The sequence below is a fragment of the Pristiophorus japonicus genome, chromosome 12, assembly GCF_044704955.1.
Source record: "Pristiophorus japonicus isolate sPriJap1 chromosome 12, sPriJap1.hap1, whole genome shotgun sequence".
Classification (NCBI taxonomy): domain Eukaryota; kingdom Metazoa; phylum Chordata; class Chondrichthyes; family Pristiophoridae; genus Pristiophorus; species Pristiophorus japonicus.
The window spans coordinates 177,480,300-177,502,307 of NC_091988.1; the positions used below are offsets into that span (position 1 = coordinate 177,480,300).

General features: G+C 41.4%; 1 protein-coding gene across 1 annotated transcript in view; it reads left to right on the plus strand.

Moving 5' to 3' along the window:
- Positions 1–22,008, plus strand: part of dnmt3bb.1 (DNA (cytosine-5-)-methyltransferase 3 beta, duplicate b.1) — a 294,113-nt gene that overhangs the window by 149,152 nt on the left and 122,953 nt on the right. Inside the window, exons 6-8 of the mRNA XM_070895082.1 lie at positions 7,873–8,040; positions 16,351–16,509; positions 18,911–19,018. Coding sequence (XP_070751183.1) covers positions 7,873–8,040; positions 16,351–16,509; positions 18,911–19,018 — 435 coding nt within the window. The remainder of the gene's footprint in view (positions 1–7,872; positions 8,041–16,350; positions 16,510–18,910; positions 19,019–22,008) is intronic.

Consider the following 22,008-nt stretch of genomic DNA (forward strand, 5'->3'; position numbering starts at 1 on the left):
CTTCGAGCCTGCACCACCATTCAATATGATCATGGCTGATCATGCAAGTTCAGTACCCCATTCCTGCTTTCTTTCCATACCCCTTGATCCCTTTAGCCATAATGCCCACATCTAACTCCCGTTTGAATATATCTAACGAATTGGCCTCAACAACTTTCTGTGGTAGAAAATTCCACAGGTTCACAATTCTCTGAGTGAATAAGTTTGTCCTCATCTCGGTCCTAAATGGCTTACTCCTTATCATTAGACTGTGACCCCTGGTTCTGGACTTCCCCAACAGCGGGAACATTCTTCCTGCATCTAACCTTTTTTATGTTTCTATGAGATCCCCTCTCATTCTTCTAAATTCCAGTGAATATAAGCCTAGTTGATCCAGTCTTTCTTCATGTCAGTCCTGCTATCCCGGGAATCTGTCTGGTGAATCTTCGCTGCCCTCCCTCAATAGCAAGAATGTCCTTCTTCAGATTAGGAGACCAAAACTGGACACAATATTCAAGGTGTGGCCCCACCAAGGCCCTTTACAACTGCAGTAAGACCTCCCTGCTCCTATACTCAAATTCTCTCGCTATGAAGGCCAACATGCCATTTGCCGTCTTCACCGCCTGCTGTACCTGCATGCCAACTTTCAATGACTGATGTACCATGACACCCAGGTCTCGTTGCACTTCCCCTTTTCCTAATCTGTCACCATTCAGATAATAATCTGTCTTCCTGTTTTTGCCACCAAAGTGGATAACCTCACATTTATCTACATTTTACTGCATCTGCCATGCATTTGCCCACTCACCTAATCTGTCCAAGTCACTCTGCAGCCTCTTAGCATCGTCCTCACAGCTCACACTGCGACCAGCTTATGTCACAACATGATATTCAATAAACCAAACAGCCAGCACATTATCATAATATTTTGAACCAATAATTTTAATTAAATTCAAGATTTAAGCATCCGCCTTGTTTACCCAATCGAGCTACATGTATATAAAAAATAAATGGATTCCACTCACTTTCTTTAAAGTAAAATAGCTGTTCAAGAACTCTGCATCTACTTTGTAGCCAGTAATATTATCAACTATGTATGAAATGGTTTCTGCATTTTAGAATATAAGCCAGGTAAGGGAATGTCAGCAGGTATTACAATTCTTGACTGCAGTTACTGAAGTATTAAACTATCTAAGCTTCCAGACAATGCACATGTAACTCGTCATTAGCATTCCATGGAGTCTTGATGATATTGGAGTCTAATGGAGAAATATAAGGATTTGTGCTGAAGATATATCAAAATATTATTGTTGCTTTGATCTTCCAAAGAATTAAGAGATAGAATTCAGGTCTTTCTCTACTGTTAATTAGTTCAAATTGAGCTTCTGAAAGCTTTTCAAACTGAATACATTACAACCTCGCAACCTGTGACCCCCAAGATCATTGTCTTGATAGGTGCTTTATTTGCTGAGTACCACCTTCAGTCCTAGTGCTGCCAATTCTTCTGCAAAAAAAAGAATAGCATGCATTTTTTGAGATGAAATCTCATATAGAGAAACAAAACTGCACAATGTATATCTCGCTCAGCATTGTAGAATAAAAAGTAAAACTAACAATGCAGATTGCATAATTTGGTTTAATCAGTTCTGTTTATGCAAAAGAATAGTTGGTAAACAATCATTGAAGCTACTATTAGGCATATCTGCATTTTGTAATCTGTTGTAATACTTTTGTGTTCCATTTCCAGCAAGTTACTGGATCAATGTGGGTCAACAATAATCATCTGTAAAACTGTTCCTGCAAACATGGTTAAGACCTGAAATCTCCTTGGTTAGCTTTTTCTACCAATTTAAGATCATTGGACTTTGGAGCCATATGCAGAAATGTAAAGTAATTGGTAGTCATCGCCAACATAGCAACTGAGGAGTTGCATACCATGACACTTTTCAAATCAGACACCATCTTCCACAAATGTTTCCAAGTGCAGCAGATCCAAGTGCGGATAGAATACACCCGCTGGACCATCTGTTTAATAATGGCTTGCCCATTTGATCTGTGGAGGACATTTTGTCATTCCTTCATGTGGTCTACAGTGATACACAGGGTTTCATCTGTTATGTGAACTTTTTTAGATCTCCTTTCTCCCTCTATTAGTCTGTCAATTCTTGCAAATCACAGATGGAATCATGCACTAAACATCCTTCATAGTGTGTGCATGCCTATTAAAGAGCTAACAGCAGCACTGCAGGTGCATTCTGATGGCTGCTCAGTTGTGTGTTAATTGTTACTTGTTACTTGAAGTCCAAGAAAGTGTACTCAGTGAACTTCCTCCCAGTATGTGACAAGAGGGGTAATTTTGACTTGGCCCTTGGTCAGCAACTCTAAAGGTTACATATAAACCTATGAACAATGACGGAAAGGCAAAGAGCACCCAGTCCAGCCAGTCCGCCTCACACAACTGCAACACCCCTTATACTAAAACATTCTACACTCTACCCCATGCGGATTTCTTGCCATCTTACCATTTTTATTGCTCAGCTTCACTGCATTTAATTTTGATCGTTATTTACACCCTTTAAAAAATCTATTGTGCATTTTTCATGTTTTCATGGTTTCCTGAACTTAGATAAGGGTGCAAAGATCCAACCGTGTTCTTGAAGGTGTAAATTACGATGAGATTTCAGGTAAGTGCTTTTGTGAAAGCAGATGTTTGCACTCAGTTGTTTGTGAGTGACAGTGGGGAAACAGATGTTTGTTGATAACAGGACTCTTGTGGTACAATTTACTGTTAAATGCTGTTAACCTGCATTACTACACCATGGTGGTGATATGCTACTTTCATTGTTAATTTGAACTGTCAACATTTAGAACTGCATAGTCCACTACAAACATTTTTTACTGATAAAATAGCTCGACAATGTTTGTGATCGTGGAAACTTACTTTTGGAAGTGCCATTGGGGTGCATAAAAGTAAACTGTGAATAATTGTGGTTTGTCAGTTGCCTAACTGTATCTTTGTTGGTCTTTTACTTGTTATCTTGAGGTTTAATGCTTTACAATCTTTTTCACTTCAGTTTTATACTGGTTTTTGATGCTAAAAATAAAGAACACCTGAAAAAAAACCAAGTTTTAAAATCTGCAATAAAAGCTGATTTAAAAGTTCTTAGCTCTCCCTCCTAAAATACATCAAGTAAGAATATGCAGTCATGTCATGAGAGACTGGACAGTAAACTGAACTGTGGTTTCTTGGTCTGTCTCAGTTTACTTTTAAACATTCTTGCAGACATAGACCTCAAGGATAAATCTCCAAAATGTGTCGGGCAATAGAAGAATCTTACTGCTTGGAAAAAGAGGAATGGGTGACGACTACTATTTTTGTTGGAGGGGCTTATCTTGTGGACTGGCGAGCGGTAATCAGAGACTGTTTTACTGTGGATGGAGCAGGAAAGGGCTTGGACTCGACAGTCATTTCTGTCATTTTGCTATTTTTCAGCTGGAATTTTCTACACATTCATAGTCACTGGGGAAGATCTAGTCAACCTACTGAAATTGCATGAATCTTCTGGATGTTGAGCGAAATGTGATCGAAGTGAGATCTAGCAGCAAATGTCTCCATTTACCAAAACAAACATTAACACCCTTCATATCAGATATATAGTACTCTCTTACATTTAGTACAATACAGATGTTTCACATATCTATTATCTTTTTCCATTTTATATTATTTATAGTAGGCCCGATCTTTCTAATATACCTTTGTTTTATAAACTGAGAATACACCAATTTAACTGAAATAAAAGGAAATGTGTGCTGTCTCCTTCAATGGCTATCAGAAGAGAGCCATTTACATAGAAACATAGAAAATAGGAGCAGTAGTAGGCCATTCGGCCCTTTGAGTCTGCACCGCCATTCAATATGATCGTGGCTGATCCTCTATCTCAACACCATATTCCCGCTTTTTCCCCATATCCCTTAATGTTATTTTTTGTCTAGAAATCTATCCACCTCCCTCTTAAATATATTCAGTGACTTAGCCTCCACAGCCTTCTGTGGTAGAGAATTTCACAGCTTCACCACCAGCTGAGTGAAAACATTTCTTCTCATCTCGCTCCTAAATTTCCTACCTGATATCCTGAGACTGTGACCCCTTGTTCTGGACTTCCCAGCCTGGGGGAAACATCCTCCCCGCATCCAGTCTATCCAACCCCGTCAGAATTTTATACGTTTCAATGAGATCCTCTCTCATTCTTCTAAACTCTAGTGAATACAGGTCTAGTCGATCCAATCTCTCCTCATACGACAGTCCTGCCATCCCAGGAATCAGTCTGGTGAACCTTCGCTGCACTCCCTCTATGGCAAGTATATCCTTAGGTAAGGAGACCAAAACTTCACACAATACTCCAGGTGCGGTCTCACCAAGGCCCTTTATAACTGTAGTAAGACATCCTTGCTCTGTACTCTCATTCCTCTTGCAATGAAGGCCAACATACCATTTGCCTTCCTAACTGCTTGCTGCACCTGCATGTTTGCTTTCAATGACTGGTGTACAAGGACACCCAGTTCCCTCTGTACATCGACACTTCCCAAGCCATCACCATTTAAATAATATTTTGTCTTTATGTTTTTCCTACCAAAGTGGATAACTTCGTATTTATCCACATTATACTGCATCTGCCATGTTTTTGCCCACTTACTCAGCCTATCTAAATCGCCTTGCAGCGTCTTTGCATCCTACTCGCAACTCACAATCCCAACTAGTTTTTTGTCGTTAGCAAACTTGGAAATATTGCATTTGGTTGCCTCATCCAAATATTGTGAATAGCTGTGACCCAAGCACTGATCCCTGTGGTACCCCACTAGTCACTGCCAGCCACCCTGAAAAGGCCCCATTTATTCCTACTCTCTGCTTCCTGTCAGTTAACCAATTTTCAATCCATGCCAGCACATTACCCCCAACCCTATGTGCTTTAATTTTGCACACTAGCCTCTTATGTGGGACTTTATCAAAGGCCTTCTGAAAGTCCAAATACACTGCATCCACTGGTTCGCCCTTATCTATTCTGTCAGTTACATCCTCAAAAAACTCCAGTAGGTTTGTCAAACATGATTTTCCTTTCCTAAATTCATGTTGACTTTTAATCCCGTTGATATTATCTAAGAGTGCCGTTATCACATCCTTTATAATAGACTCTCGCATTTCCCCTACTACTGATGATAGGCTAACCGGTCTGTGGTTCCTTGTTTTCTCTCTCCCTCCTTTTTTAAATAGTGGGGTTACATTTGCCACCCTCCAGTCTGCAGGAACTGTTCCATAATCTATAGAATTTTGCAAGATGACAACCTCTTTTAGTACTCTGGGATGCAGATCATCAGGCTCTGGGGATTTATCAGTTTCATTAGTTTCTCTAGCACTATTTTCTTACTAATAATCATTTCCTTTAATTCCTCTTGCTCACTAGACCCTTGGTTCCTTAGCATTTCTGTGACGTTATTTCTGTTCTCTTCTGTGAAGACAGAACTGAAGTATTTATTTAATTGTTCTGCCATTTCCTTGTTCCTCATTATAAATTCTCCCATTTCTGTCTATAAAAGACCTACATTTGTCTTCACTAATCTTTTTCTTTTTACATACTTGTAGAAACTTTTGCAGTCGTTTTTTATGTTCCTTGCAAGTTTACTTTCATACTCTATTTTTCCCGTCTTAATCAATCTCTTGGTCCTTTTGTTTATAACATGTACTTGGCCTGTGATGAACTAAAGGACTCGATTAGGCAAACTTACAGATAAGAATGGTGCAGCAAACATACATATACCAACCTGAATATAGGCCTTATGACTTGTAATGGCAAGAAGTTAGATTGAAAGTACAGTGGGACATGGCTTACTACCTTAAGAACATAAGAAAACTGCAGTAATACCCAACATTCCATTATTTTTATTGTAGATCAAAAAAAACTTTAAATGCACGAATGTACAGTTTGCAACAGTGGTGTATTTAGAAATGACTGAGGGGACATGCAAATACTGAGGCACAAGATTTATATTCATGGGAGTCTGGGAGCATGGATCCCCTTCCCCTTAGAAGATTTTGGTTCTTAACACTTTTATTTGTTACATTTTCCAGCATTTCAGAGCCTACTATAAGTATGCTTTTTAAGCCAAAAATAATTTCTCCAGCTATTTTAAATATGATAGTATATTATTGTAGGAACTTCAATACAACTTTACAGGGTCCAGCTACTTCTATTGCAAATGTATCCCTAGATACGTTGATTTATGATTTGAAACTTTTTACAACACACATCTGTAATCAGCAGATCATTCACAAGACACAACTGTATCACATCTGACCATGTCTCAGAATTTATAGCTGCCCAGAAGCAGGCATGGTAACTTGGATTGACATATACTGATGTAAATAAATAATTTATATTTTTAAGTTGCTTCAGGGGTGATAAGGATTGTATGATTTTAGACACAGTAAATGTGATTTAAAAGTGACCTTCAGCCAGCTGTAGCTGAAAAGAACCCCTTTGTCTCTGTACAACATTCTCCAGATAATCGACAATTTCAAAGAGAAACAGCCAATTTATGTTGTTAGTGCCACAGCCTGTACTCAGAAACTGGCCAGGTCAAAGTGTGCTAGGGTAACTGGGCAATTCTTCTTTAAGATATGAATGTATGTGAGTCTGCAGACCGGGGAGGAGGTGGGGGAGGGAGATGAAATTTAATACCTCTAATGGTTGTATCATTTGGAGAGCTTGGTTCTAAGAGGAATCGGATTTAAAAGCATTGATTGATATGTGAGAGCTGGAGACAATGTGATTTCAATTTTTTCATGTGTCAAAAGCAAACGGGCTATCAGATGATATCTTATCTACGTAAATGTTAGAAATTGTTAATTTAATTCTATCGCTATTGAGAAAAAATTATTTGAGCATCAAATGAGCCATCTCGAACATCAAAGTAAAGTCATACATAAAATTGAGCAGCAGCCCCATGTTCTGCAGCTCCCTGCTTCATGTGAGGCAACTGTGCAGCTCCATGGAATCACGTAACATTCCATCAGTCAAAAGCCACAAAAGGAGTACAAAGGATTTCAGCTTTTTTTTAATTGTAAGTCCAGCACAGTATTATTAGTTTCTTGCTGTGTCAATTTGTTTTTGTGTTTCATCTTACTTGTCCATAAATGTATTAGTTCTGCCTAAATGTAACAGTCAGGCAGTGTGGTATTTGCTGCCTTTCAGAGTAGACTGGAGTATGTGTGGATATTCCATGTGGTGTGGAGTGTGACATATCATGGGTAATGAGTAATTGTTAGTACCATGGCACACTATCCATTTCATAGCATGCATAAGGGTGCAGCTTTCGGTTATTTAAGACTTTGTCTACTTATGTAAAGTTCCTTTTTGGTGTGACCGTATATTAATAGCACTGAAAGAAAACCCAAGCTATCATTAACCTGTCTTTTCCATTTTTAAGTACTGATTAACCTAATGTGCATTTCTACCATCAAAACCTTAAAAATGCACCTGGCTAGAAATTCCTGTTTAAATTCTTAAAACTTTTCCACTTTAAGCTAGTACACAACCAACAATAGGAGAAAGTTATGTCTGATTGGTTCTTGCAGGCCCAAATCCTGTCCTACAACTGATCTGGTTGGTTGATACCAGACAACCTCCAATCCCATTGAAAAATGCGGATCGTATTGTAAAACACTGCCTTTTCTTGTAAAACGTGAACAGGCTGACACATGTCTTGAAACACTTATTGTGAGCTAAAAACAGTGATGGTGGCATGCATGATGCTTCAATGACACATAACATTGGGTATTCTGTAAAAGAATGTTATTATACTGTATAATGCTTATTTGTTTCTTGATATTCTTTGCAGTCTCAGAAGACCAGGACAACCTCATCCACGGCTTTCATAACAGAAAGTTCTGTCATTGACCTTACTTCGGAGCCTCTGGAGAGTAATCAGATACCTCCAAAACCGGCAGAAGACTTTGTTTGTGAAAATAGTATTGTAAAGAGTACAGAAGGAGTCCCTCAGTACCAGGTAAAATTTTATTTAAATAGTTAGAGACAGATTTCATGAATTTGTGCTCCCACCGCAGAGATTTATATGCTGAGAGTGCACATCAGAAATTTGAGTGTGGAGATCAGTGTGCCGCACAGAATTTTTCATCTGGACAGAATATACTGAGAAGCAATTTAACCTCTGCACCTGAATTCCTGATGTGCATTTCTGTAGCAGGAAGCTCTTGTGTTGCAAGCTCAAATTTGTAAAATCTATCCTTCTTTAGCCTCCAAATGATTGCCTTGTTTTTGCACTTTTTTTTAGTACAGTTGATCTAAGATTACACAAATTACCTCATAATGCCTAGAACAACTTGGTAGGCCAAGGTATGTATGCTGCATGCTGAGACTTTGCTGGTGAATATCTGTAATTGTTTATATCCATTAGATATTAATGGGTTCCATATTGAAAATGCTGAAAGGCTACCTATTAAAATCATAGTCATAATAACATAACATAAACATTATACATGAACATTTCAATACCAAGCATGCTCAACTTACTCTACTCTGAGGCCCTGATTAAGGATGTGGTTGTAACATAGACCTTGAAATTACATTGCAAAATTTCCATAACAAACATTTAACACGTTGTATGAAATTCCTTTACCCAGTTTATTAACTGAGCCTTTAAGCCATTTATTTTAAATGCTTCAATTGAAATAGAGTAAAAATGACTTTAATTCATATGTGCTAAACGTTCGTTTGAAAATATCTGCACAGCATTATTTCAAGGTTGGAGTTTCTTAAATCTAGCATAGTTTGTTTGAGCATGCAATTGGATTTACTGCCCACCGAAAACAATTAGACTTTCTACCCACAAACAATTACATTTTCTACCCACAAACAATTACACTTTCTACCCACAGCAATTTTCCAGTATTTCTGACCCTTGTGTCAGTATTCAAATTTATTACAAGTATTATTCAGGAGATAAAACGCTTCAGATATGTGACGGAACTGAATACTTTTTCTTGCAAATTTGGTATTGATCCACTGTGTCACTGAGGAAATGCCAAATGGGAGGCCAGATACAATAATTTGACACAGTGGGCAGAAGATTGTAGGGCAAGGCATTCCTGGGCTATATTTGTACACCTCTTAGAAGTAGGCTCACAGCATCCTGAAAGCCTTGAAATTTTTAACAGGTTTTTATTAGCCAAGGGCAAGGGTTATGAATCAACGGCAGTTAATGGAGTTGAGGTACAGATCAGCCATGATTTAATTGAATGGCTGAACAGGCTTGAGGGACTGAATAGGAAATACTGAAAAGTTTGCAGTTAAATTGGAATAAGTGAGTGAGGAAGGATGTTGTGTGGGTGTAATATATCTGATACAATAACTTGCATGGGCAGTATGCTATAGTATTTTGACTCTATCTAATTCTGTGGTAATTGTGTAGGAAAAAAGTGTGTTGCTTTTTTTAGAAATTTAAGATTTGATATGTTGGTTTTGAATAATTGTACAGTAATACCCAGTATTGCGTTGGCTATTAATTTCCTTCTTGCAAACCACTTGGGAGAAGGAAATTAACCGACAATGCCATGTTGCCTATTGCTGTAAAATTATTCAAAATTATTTTGATGAACAGTTCCTGTCCAATAAGCAAACCTAAATCTAAAGAACACAAGAATTAGAAGCAGGAGTAGGCAATACGGCCCTTCGAGCCTGCTTCATCCCAGCCATTTCACAGCTAAAGGAACTAATGCCAAAGCTTTGGATGTATTAGAAAACATTTAAAAGGAACAGTTTAAAATTTGTGGGTGGTGACATGGTGCCCGACATGAGTTAAGATTGGGGCTTTAATTGGAGAGGATTTATTGACTTGAACTTCCGAATGGTCATTTAATTTCTTCAGTTAATACATTTGGTTGCTCTTTCCCAGGATGTCAGCATGTCTGCTCCTTCCCTACACTCGCATCCAATATCCGTCATGGTGACAGCAGGTCAGCTGGGTCAGCAGACTGCTACGGTAGCAGTTTGCAGATGGGTCCTCAGAGGCTGAGCACACCGAAGTCTCTGACTATGAGCATCTGAGGGGACCCAGCATGATGATTAGCAGTCTTCCACTAGCTTTGCTGAATGTACCAGGAGAGCACTTTGTATGGATAGTACACTTTGGAACCTGATTTTGAGAAAAGCACCGTGGGTTGAGCACCTGGGTCAGCAATGACTTCTCTCTCTATGGCAAAATTATGAACTGTGCTGTACCAGGTACTGTTTGTGGGTTGTATTGTAGGGACCTGTCCAGACATTTGAACCTCATCTTCAGCATCCCTATAATGTGCTCAATTATGATCTTGGTGGTCTGATGGCTACTATTATATTGATGTTGGTAGGGAATTGTGGGGTTGCGAAGGGGTGTCATAAGCTACATCTGTAGCAGGCATCGCTTTTCCCTCTGAAGCCATCCTACTATGTTCTTGGGAGGGATAGTAGAGTGACTCAGGATAAATGCATCATGATAGCTGCTTGGATACTTTGCTTGATCTTGTTTCTGTGATCAACCACTAGTTGCACATTGATGGAGTGGTATCCTTTCTATTGGTGAATACTGTTGGCTGCTGGTGGAGTGTCCTGATGGCAATATGTGTGGTGTAAATGATGCCCTGCATTCAGGGGAAGGTGATGTATTGGTTTGCCTTGACATAGAGGGCATCAGTGACCTCCTTACTGTAGCTGTGTATTCCAGACTGCATTTGCCCTGCGTCAGACTGAAAAGAGCCAGTGGCAAAACAAAGTTGACGGGTATGGTACAGGGTATGTTTGGGAGCCATTGGCAAAGCATGGCCCCCTGTACTAGCATGAAACATGTCCCCTTGCAGGAGGTTATAGATGTCTGAGACTGCCTGTCTGGTTAAGCGAAGCCTCCTGAGACACTTTTTCTCTCATAGATCCAGGAAAGTTATTCTAAGCCTCCTATGATTAGCCCCCTTTATTTAGTGTCTTCTGAGAGGGTCCCTGTCCCTGAGGTTGCTCAGTCTCCTGAGGCTGTTGCTGGTCTGCTTCCTCCAACTATTACTTCTTCTCGTAAAGACTGGCAATAATAGCATCCATGATGACGGGAGAAAGGTTTCTGAGGTAAAGTAAGCCAAATTGTATGAGAGAAGCGATTTGGAAGCTGAAGACTCCACTGTGTATGTGAGGCATTAATCCTGTCAGATTTACAGGCTGGTCTCCAGCTGGCTGAGTCTCCTGTTTCAGCGAGTTAAAATCATATTGGGCTGCTGATGATATCAACGGGCCATGACTTTTGCATGACAAGGAGGACCCCACCTGTCTGAGGCAGTCTCCTCCTGAACAAGTTTTCTGCTCAGTTGTAATGACATGTCAAGAACACAGCACACATCCCCCTCTGCCATTTTAACTACCCATCTATCCCTTTCGTGCCAAGTGGGCTGGGTTTACCATCATGTGAACTGAAGGGAAGGGGTTCAAAGATTCACCTTATTTCTTACCAATGGAGGATTCCTGAATGTGCACTGCCATATTTGCACATGGTGCCCTTGAGGTGCTGATGTATACAATGAGGCAAAGGAGAGTAGCGTCATTGGGCACAATGCAGCCCTTGATTTTCTATATTAAGTCAGAAGCCAGCCTACTCAATTGACAATTTTGGCAAATATTGGGCTTTCTTTTAAAATTCCCCAATTACAGATTTTCATGCTTGTAGATGAAAGCATGCTAGGGAGTTCAACTGGCATCAGAGCCAGACTGGTTCCACATACCATCAACCGCATCAATAAATCCATAGCACACTCAACTGTCAATGACCAAGGGAACCGTCTCCACCGGCTCAGGTCAAAAAGAAGCAGCTAAGAGTCCTGTGCAGTCATCTGTAAAGATGCCTGCAGCCAGCATCTATAGAAATAGCATTGCCAGAGGCAGTAAAGGCCAGCTCCACCCTCAACTCTTCTGTCTCCCCAGAGAAGAGTTTTCCAATATATAAAAACAGATGATTCGACCTGAAACGTTAACTGCTTCCTCCACAGATGCTGTCTGACCTGCTGAGATTTCCAGCATTTTCTGTTTTGATTCCAGATTTCAGCATCCGTAGTATTTTGTTTATGTATTAGAGTTTTCCAACATATCTGTTTGGAGATAGTTGGCCGTGTAATTGCTTTCCAGAGGATCGTGATACAAATGTGTAAGATAGCGGACCTGAGGAAAAGTACCAAGGTAATGCCACCCAGCAGTGTCCTGTTGTAAGTATCTGTTTCAAGTATGGGTGGCACATTGTGTCCCATGGAACTGGTTATACTTGTACTGCTTGCTCCTTCAAAGCAGATGGGCAACATAGAAACATAGAAACATAGAAAATAGGTGCAGGAGTAGGCCATTCGGCCCTTCTAGCCTGCACCGCCATTCAATGAGTTCATGGCTGAACATTCAACTTCAGTACCCCATTCCTGCTTTCTCGCCATACCCCTTGATCCCCCTAGTAGTAAGGACCTCATCTAACTCCTTTTTGAATATATTTAGTGAATTGGCCTCAACAACTTTCTGTGGTAGAGAATTCCACAGGTTCACCACTCTCTGGGTGAAGAAGTTCCTCCGCATCTCGGTCCTAAATGGCTTACCCCTTATCCTTAGACTGTGACCTCTGGTTCTGGACTTCCCCAACATTGGGAACATTCTTCCTGCATCTAACCTGTCTAACCCCGTCAGAATTTTAAATGTTTCTATGAGGTCCCCTCTCATTCTTCTGAACTCCAGTGAATACAAGCCCAGTTAATCCAGTCTTTCTTGATAGGTCAGTCCCGCCATCCCGGGAATCAGTCTGGTGAACCTTCGCTGCACTCCCTCAATAGCAAGAATGTCCTTCCTCAGGTTAGGAGACCAAAACTGTACACAATACTCCAGGTGTGGCCTCACCAATGCCCTGTACAACTGTAGCAACACCTCCCTGCCCCTGTACTCAAATCCCCTTGCTATGAAGGCCAACATGCCATTTGCTTTCTTAACCACCTGCTGCACCTGCATGCCAACCTTCAATAACTGATGTACCACGACACCCAGGTCTCTTTGCACCTCCCCTTTTCCTAATCTGTCACCATTCAGATAATAGTCTGTCTCTCTGTTTTTACCACCAAAGTGGATAACCTCACATTTATCCACATTATACTTCATCTGCCATGCCTTTGCCCACTCACCTAACCTATCCAAGTCGCTCTGCAGCCTCACAGCATCCTCCTCGCAGCTCACACTGCCACCCAACTTAGTGTCATCCGCAAATTTGGAGATACTACATTTAATCCCCTCATCTAAATCATTAATGTACAGTGTAAACAGCTGGGGCCCCAGCACAGAACCTTGCGGTACCCCACTAGTCACTGCCTGCCATTCTGAAAAGTACCCATTTACTCCTACTCTTTGCTTCCTGTCTGACAACCAGTTCTCAATCCATGTCAGTACACTACCCCCAATCCCATGTGCTCTAACTTTGCACATCAATCTCTTGTGTGGGACCTTGTCGAACGCCTTCTGAAAGTCCAAATATACCACATCAACTGGTTCTCCCTTATCCACTCTACTGGAAACATCCTCAAAAAATTCCAGAAGATTTGTCAAGCGTGATTTCCCTTTCACAAATCCATGCTGACTTGGACCTATCATGTCACCTCTTTCCAAATGCACTGCTATGACATCCTTAATAATTGATTCCATCATTTTACCCACTACCGATGTCAGGCTGACCGGTCTATAATTCCCTGTTTTCTCTCTCCCTCCTTTTTTAAAAAGTGGGGTTACATTGGCTACCCTCCACTCCATAGGAACTGATCCAGAGTCAATGGAATGTTGGAAAATGACTGTCAACGCATCCACTATTTCCAAGGCCACCTCCTTAAGTACTCTGGGATGCAGTCCATCAGGCCCTGGGGATTTATCGGCCTTCAATCCCATCAATTTCCCCAACACAATTTCCCGGCTAATAAGGATTTCCCTCAGTTCCTCCTCCTTACTAGACCCCCCGACCCCTTTTATAACTGGAAGGTTGTTCGTGTCCTCCTTCGTGAATACCGAACCAAAGTACTTGTTCAATTGGTCCGCCATTTCTTTGTTCCCCGTTATGACTTCCCCTGATTCTGACTGCAGAGGACCTACGTTTGTCTTTACTAACCTTTTTCTCTTTACATATCTATAGAAACTTTTGCAATCCGTCTTAATGTTCCCTGCAAGCTTCTTCTCATACTCCATTTACCCTGCCCTAATCAAATCCTTTGTCCTCCTCTGCTGAGTTCTAAATTTCTCCCAGTCCCCAGGTTCGCTGCTATTTCTGGCCAATTTGTATGCCACTTCCTTGGCTTTAATACTATCCCTGATTTCCCTTGATTGCCACGGTTGAGCCACCTTCCCTTTTTTATTTTTACGCCAGACAGGAATGTACAATTGTTGTAGTTCATCCATGCGGTCTCTAAATGTCTGCCATTGCCCATCCACAGTCAACCCCTTAAGTATCATTCGCCAATCCATCCCAGCCAATTCACGCCTCATACCTTCAAAGTTACCCTTCTTTAAGTTCTGGACCATGGTCTCTGAATTAACTGTTTCATTCTCCATCCCAATGCAGAATTCCACCATATTATGGTCACTCTTCCCCAAGGGGCCTCGCACAACGAGATTGCTAATTAATCCTCTCTCATTACATAACACCCAGTCTAAGATGGCCTCCCCCCTAGTTGGTTCCTCGACATATTGATCTAAAAAACCATCCCTTATGCACTCCAGAAAATCCTCCTCCACCGTATTGCTTCCAGTTTGGTTAGCCCAATCTATGTGCATATTAAAGTCACCCATTATAACTGCTGCACCTTTATTGCACGCACCCCTAATTTCCTGTTTGATGCCCTCCCCAACATCACTACTACTGTTTGGAGGTCTGTACACAACTCCCACTAACGTTTTTTGCCCTTTGGTGTTCTGCAGCTCTACCCATATAGATTCCACATCATCCAAGCTAATGTCCTTCCTAACTATTGCCTTAATCTCCTCCTTAACCAGCAATGCTACCCCACCTCCTTTTCCTTTTATTCTATCCTTCCTGAATGTTGAATACCCCTGGATGTTGAGTTCCCTGCCCTGATCATCCTGGAGCCACGTCTCCGTAATCCCAATCACATCATATTTGTTAACATCTATTTGCACAGTTAATTCATCCACCTTATTGCGGATACTCCTTGCATTAAGACACAAAGCCTTTAGGCTTGTTTTTTTAACACCCTCTGTCCTTTTAGAATTTTGCTGTACAATGGCCATTACAGTCTTTGAATGCTGAGCATGAATGGCTATGGAGCAGCATGACAATCATATGGGGTGCAAGTGAAGCTTGGAACTGTTGTCTCAGTGAAATCTTAATGATACTTCATAGCAAATCCTGCCAACACACCCTAGCTGCATGACTCATGTATGGTTACTGCCACACGGTGGAATGCAGGATGTCCACATGGACCCATCAGTTGCTGATCAACATGCATCAGTCACATGGTTGGTACATCTGTGGGCAACAACCTGACTAATATTGCACAAGATCCTTTTGCTCGGTTGGAAGGAGAATCAGACAGAAGAGTTGAGGGTGGAGCTGGCCTTTACTGCCTCTGGCAATGCTATTTCTATAGATGCTGGCTGCAGGCGTCCTTACAGATGACTGCACAGGAATCTTAGCTGCTTCTTTTTGACCTGAGCCGGTGGAGATGGTTCCCTTGGTCATTGACAGTTAAGTGTGCTGTGGCTTTATTGATGCGGTTGATGGTATGTGGAACCAGTCTGGCTCTGATGCCAGTTGAACTCCCTAGCATGCTTTCATCTACAAGCATGAAAATCTGTAGTTGGGGAATTTTAAAAGAAAGCCCAATATTTGCCAAAATTGTCAATTGAGTAGGCTGGCTTCTGACTTAATATAGAAAATCAAGGGCTGCATTGTGATTACTCCATTAACATACATTATGTAATGTTTTCATTCTGTGTGGGAGCACAGAAGACATGTGGGCAATGCAAATTCAGTGTAGTACGCATTACAAGTGGGGGATCCATCAAGATCTTTAAGTATCAATTTTCTGGCCCCCACCAACCGCCCCCTCCTTGTCCATTTACTGCTGGTGGGACATGTTCTTGTCAATCCAAAAATGTGGGGAAGGTAAAGAATGTATCTTTCAGAATAATTGAAATTGTATTGTCAAACTTTTCAAAATGACCTGAATATTGTTTTAAATGTTTTTCAGTTGGCTAATTAGAGAAGAAAGCCCAATGGGATTCGAGTTAGTTTTTAAAATAAATATGTTTCTATCTTCAGGATGGTAAAGGCTATGGCATTGGGGAGCTGGTTTGGGGGAAGATCAAGGGATTCTCATGGTGGCCTGCAATAGTGGTTTCCTGGCGAACACCTGGAAGAAGGCAAGCTGCATCTGGAATGAGATGGCTTCAGTGGTTTGGAGATGGCAAGTTCTCAGAGGTAAGTGCAAAACAGGAGACAAAAATGCAGCAAAGTTTCGGAACAATTTGACAAATATGTATTTTTTCCCTAAAGATCATAAATGCAGAATTTCAAGTTTGGTATAGTTCACATACAAATGCTTAACACAATTGTACTACATTCCTGTGTGCACTATTTTTAAGTAGATGTTAGCTTGTTAGAGAAAAAGAGGTTAATGCCTGCATGAAATATGTGTTCGTATGTGATCTTTGCCAGTTGGACGTTTTGCCCTAATGCCCTCGATTTCTTCGAAGTTGTTTGCTTTTTCAGCCTGTACCTTGGAACTATTCATGGTACAGGTATGGTCAAATTATTTTGACCGTTATAAATGTTGTTTGAATCATACATACATTAGATTTATGAATAACACATAGCTATTTTTGTATGAGCAATACAAAGCCTGAAAATTATTAATTACCAATACCGAACACTAAATAGATTTAATATATTTATTAACCGGGGCATAGAATATAAGAGCAGCAAGGTTATGTTTGAACTGTATAAAACACTAGTTAGGCCACAGCTAGAGTACTGCATATAGTTCTAGTCAACACATTTACAGGAAGCATGAGAGGGTACAGAGGAGACTTGCAAGAATTTTGCCAGGACTGAAGAACTTTAGCAATGAGGAAAGATTGGATCAGCTGGGGTTGTTTTCTTTGGAACAGAGGAGGCTGAAGGGAGACTTAATTGAGGTGCATAAAAAGATGAGGGGCCTAGATAGAATGGATAGGAAGGACCTATTTCTCTTAGCAGAGAGGCCAATAATTAGGGGTCATAAATTTAAAGTAATTGGTCGAAGGATTTAGAGGGGAGGTGAGAAGAACTTTTTTCACCCAGAGGGTAGTGGGGCTCTGGAACTCACTGCCTGAAAGGGTGATCGAGGCAGAAACCCTCATCACATTTAAAAAAAATACTTGGGATATACACTTGAAGTGCCGTAATCTACGGGGTTATGGGCCAAGAGCTGGAAAGTGGGATTAGGCTGGATGGCTCTTTGTTGGCTGGCACAGACACGATGGGTCGAATGGCCTCCTTCTGTGCCATAAATTTCTATGATATTAACTGCTATTTCTAGTAAAAGCCCCCTCACTGGATAGAACACGACGATATAGATGAGTCCACGAAGTGAAAACTAGACTACTCAGGAGTAAAAGTTGTAAATTGTGACGATTATTTAGCAGTCTTAGGATTTTTAAGGAAGGGTATACATGTGTATGTAGATATTTCTACTCTATATACACAAAAGTGTTGCATTCGGTGTACATCTGTCACACCTAGACATCACACGATATACATCACACTTCAGAGTGCTAAAAATATGTTTTTTCTTCCAATTTTGGGGATTACCTAATTACCCTTTAATTGATCTTGGGATTTGCTTAGCCTCCCATTGACTTCAGGCTGTGCCATTTTACCACAATGAAATCTTGTGGTCTTAAAGGGACAGTTAGCAGCAGTAAAATGGCATAATGCTTCTGTCCTTATAAAATAGTATATGATTTACTTACCATAAGCAATGCCATGGGAGATACATTAGTAAACTCGTAATTTATTTACGGGATGTCTATTTAAAGGGAATTGTTGCTCATCACTGTTTAATTCTTCAAATAGTCTACAGGGTGTGCATAATAAAGGTCACTAGGATTCCATTAAGAGTCTTTGGACATGAAAATCTGATTGGGGCCTGGGCGGAAACTCAGTAGAAACTACTGGACAGGTTCTGAAAATTAAGGGAACTTGGATTTGGTGGAATTCCGCCCCATATTTTTCAGTTAACCATTTTTTTTGTGGAGGGGAGCCATGTCTGGGAGTGTTCCCAAGCTTCTCCAAGATGTTCATCCAGAATGCAATTTAAAGGTTAATCCTGCTGAGGCCTCAGAAACACCCCTACAACTGTTGATGTAACAGTTTCATTGACCCCATTTTCTTTAGGCCGTTTCCAGGCCTCCTAAAATCATGGAATAGTACAGCATGGAAGAAGACCATTAAGCAGATCGAGTCAGAGCCAGCTCTTTCAAAGAGCAATCACTTTAGTCCCATTCTCCTGCTCTGTCCCCATATCCCTGCAATTTTATCTCTTTCAAGTATTTATCCAATTTCCTTTTGTAAGCTACTGTTGACTCTGTCTCCACCACTGACTCAGTGGGGGGTCAATGGAATTTCAACCCCTATTTAACAATATTTGGAGATGTCCTTTGTTGGATGCAAGGACCTTACTTTTTCAGACACTGTTCCAAAAATGGTGACACAGCAGCAAGTGTTCGAAATAAGGGGTAACAAAGTATGACTGTCCTAAAAACCTGCAGTGGTTGGCAGGTATAGGCTTTTTCTGAATGGTTGTGGGTTAATAACATTTTCATGTTTTCTTATTTTCAAGGTTTCTGCCGACAAACTTGTGCCTTTAACTGATATTAGTCAATATTTTCACACTTCTGCATTTAACAAGTTGATCTCTTACAAAAGAGCCGTGTACCAGGCTTTGGAGGTAATTACACTTGTAAAAAGCTCGGATGACAATTTTTGTATTTGAAATTGTTGGGACTAATTCTGAAATCCTTTTCTTCCCTAGATAGTTGGGTTGACTCCCTAACTGAGCACCCCTAATGCGGAGCGACAACTTCAGATAACACCGGTCAGGAAATCATGTGTCCCCGTCCCCTGATTTCACATTCATTTCAGATGGAAAATCAGGGGCTGTAAGCGCAGTTTTCTCACGCTGGGTGCTCAGTTGGGAATGAGCTCTGGTATCTACTCAATTTTTAAAAAAATGAAGGGTTTATTCAGAAGTTCCATGCCCCTATTTCCTAATGAGTTGCTTTTTTTTTACAAAATAGTCATGTTAAAATTATTTCTTAAAATGGCCGTAGAATTTTCACTTCCTTCTTTTAAGCTATGTAGTTCTCTGATAGTCAGATCAGGAACTCGTCATGTGAAGAATTGCAAATGCACCTCCTAAAAAGTCTACTTGATAATTTTGTTCAAATACAATGGCTACTGCTTGTCATTAAGCTGACCTGTACACACTCAATTCTCTGCAGAAGAGGCCAATTTCAGGTGCGTCTGATGGTGCATCACATCATCAGGGTCCCCTTTCGTCACATGGCAGATAAATTATTTGAATGCTTGGAAGCCTTTGAGAGTTGGAAAAAAGAAGACATGAATAAGAGAAGAAATTGCATTTATATTCTGCCTTTCATGGCACCTAAGTGCTTCACTGCCAAAGAAGTATTTTGAAGTGTAGTCAGCATTCCATTGTAGGGAAACAGGTTGGTGGAGGACCTTTGTCTTACGGATGTTCAGTGTAAGGCCCATGCTTTTTTATATGCCTTAGTGAAGATGTTGACAATGGCTTGGAGTTCAGCCTCTGAATGTGCGCAGATGCAACGTCGTCTGCGTACTGTAGTTCGACGACAGAGGATGGGGCGGTCTTGGATCTAGCCTGGAGGCGCCGAAGGTTGAACAGGTTCCCATTGGTTCTGTAGTTTAGTTCCACTCCAGCAGGGAGCTTATTGAGCGTGAGATGGAGCATTGCAGCGAGGAAGATTGAGGAGAGGGTTGGTGCAATGACGCAGCCCTGCTTGACCATGGTCCAGACGTGGATTGGGTCTGTGGTGGATCCATTGGTCAGGATCACAGCTTGCATGTCATCATGGTCGTTGGTGTTCTCTATCAGGCCAACATCCCCAGCATCGAAATACTGACCACACTCAACCAGCTCCGTTGGGTGGGCCATATTGTCCGCATGTCCGACACAAGACCCTCAAAGCAAGCGCTCTACTCGGAACTCCTACATGGCCGGCGATCCCCAGGTGGGCAGAGGGAACGTTTCAAGGACCCCCTCAAAGTCTCCTTGATAAAGTGCAACATCCCCACCGACACCTGGGAATCCCTGGCCAAAGACTGCCCTAAGTGGAGGAAGAGCATTCGGGAGGGCGCTGAGAGCATTCAGAAAACAAGCGGAGGCAGTGGAAGGAGCATGCGGCAAACCAGACACCCCACCCACCCTTTCCTTCAACGACTGTCTGTCTCACTTGTGACAGAGACTGCAATTCCCGTATTGGACTGTACAGTCACTTGAGAACTCACTTTTAGAGTGGAAGCAAGTCTTCCTCGATTTTGAGAGACTGCCTATGATGATGATGATGATATGATGATGTAGGGAAACACGGCAGCCAATTTGCGCACAGCATGATCTCACTAGCAGCAATAAGAAAATGTCCAAATAACAAATTGTTGTTTGAGGATAAATGTTGGCCAGGATACCAGGAGAACTCCTTGTTTTTCTTCAGTTAGTGCTATGCGATCTTTAACGTCCGCCTGAGAGGACCTACATCAATGCAGCACTCCCTCAGAAGTATCAGCCTAAATTACGTGCTCAACTCTCTGGAATGGGGCTTAAACCCATAACCTTTTGATTCAGAGATTGCTACCACTGAGTCAAGGCTGAGACCTCAAGATATTTGCTTCCTGTACTGCATGCAGTGAGTTACCTAAATTAATAAGCTGGGCAGAAGATCTACTGGGTTACTCAAGAAGTGAAATGTAATAATAATTGCCCTTAAATTACACTAATGTTAAATGTGTTCAGCTAAAATTCCTCCCTCTGCCACTCTGCTACCTGAAATGGTAAGGAAAGAAACTCCAGATGAACCTTTGTATGATAATATTGCACTATGTGATTTTAGGGTCACTGTTCAGCGCTCTACCGCCAACTGATGGTGGTTCCAGTGGCTCACTCCATACTGTCTTGCCAGTAGTGCTGCCGCTAAACTTGATCACCGGGGAAATTGCAATCACGGAGATTATGACGTCAGTGAGTGTGCAACGCTCACTTGGAATCATAGAATGGTTACAGCACAGAAGGAGACCATTTGGCCTCTCGAGCCTGTGCCAGCTCTCTGCAAGAACACTTCAGCTAGTCCCACTCCTCCGCCCTTTCCCCGATCTCCCAACTTCGTTTTGGCTATTGAAGTTACCGGCTGGAGAAAGCAACGTCAGGTTGAGACGGTGTGCAGTAGCAGGAAGCCGACTCCAGCAACGTTATTTAAAGGGATCATCCCCAATCACTCACACCTGACAGGGTTTTGTAGTTTTAGTTGCTGTGTGCTATTTCTGCAACTGCATGTGTTTTCTTTAGTTATTTCAAAGTTATTTGATATCTCGGAGTGTACTGGCAAAACTCCCTAATTTTTTTTGTGACTTTTCAAACTACAACACTTGCTAAAAGTCATGGGGGCTGTACTGGCAGTCGACCCCGTCCTCCAGGATCTACAGCGGAGGGAGTGAAGGTAGCGAGAAAGATGTCAACATGTGCGCAAAAGGAGGAGGACGGCTATCAGGGCTCTCAACAGGAGGCCTTACCCTCCTCGGGTCTTCTGACATCACCTATCTTTAATTAAGTGAGGAGAAGTGCATTTAGGAGGCTTTGCTTCACCAAGGAGGTGGTTACAGAACTCTGCCACCTCCTGCAACCAG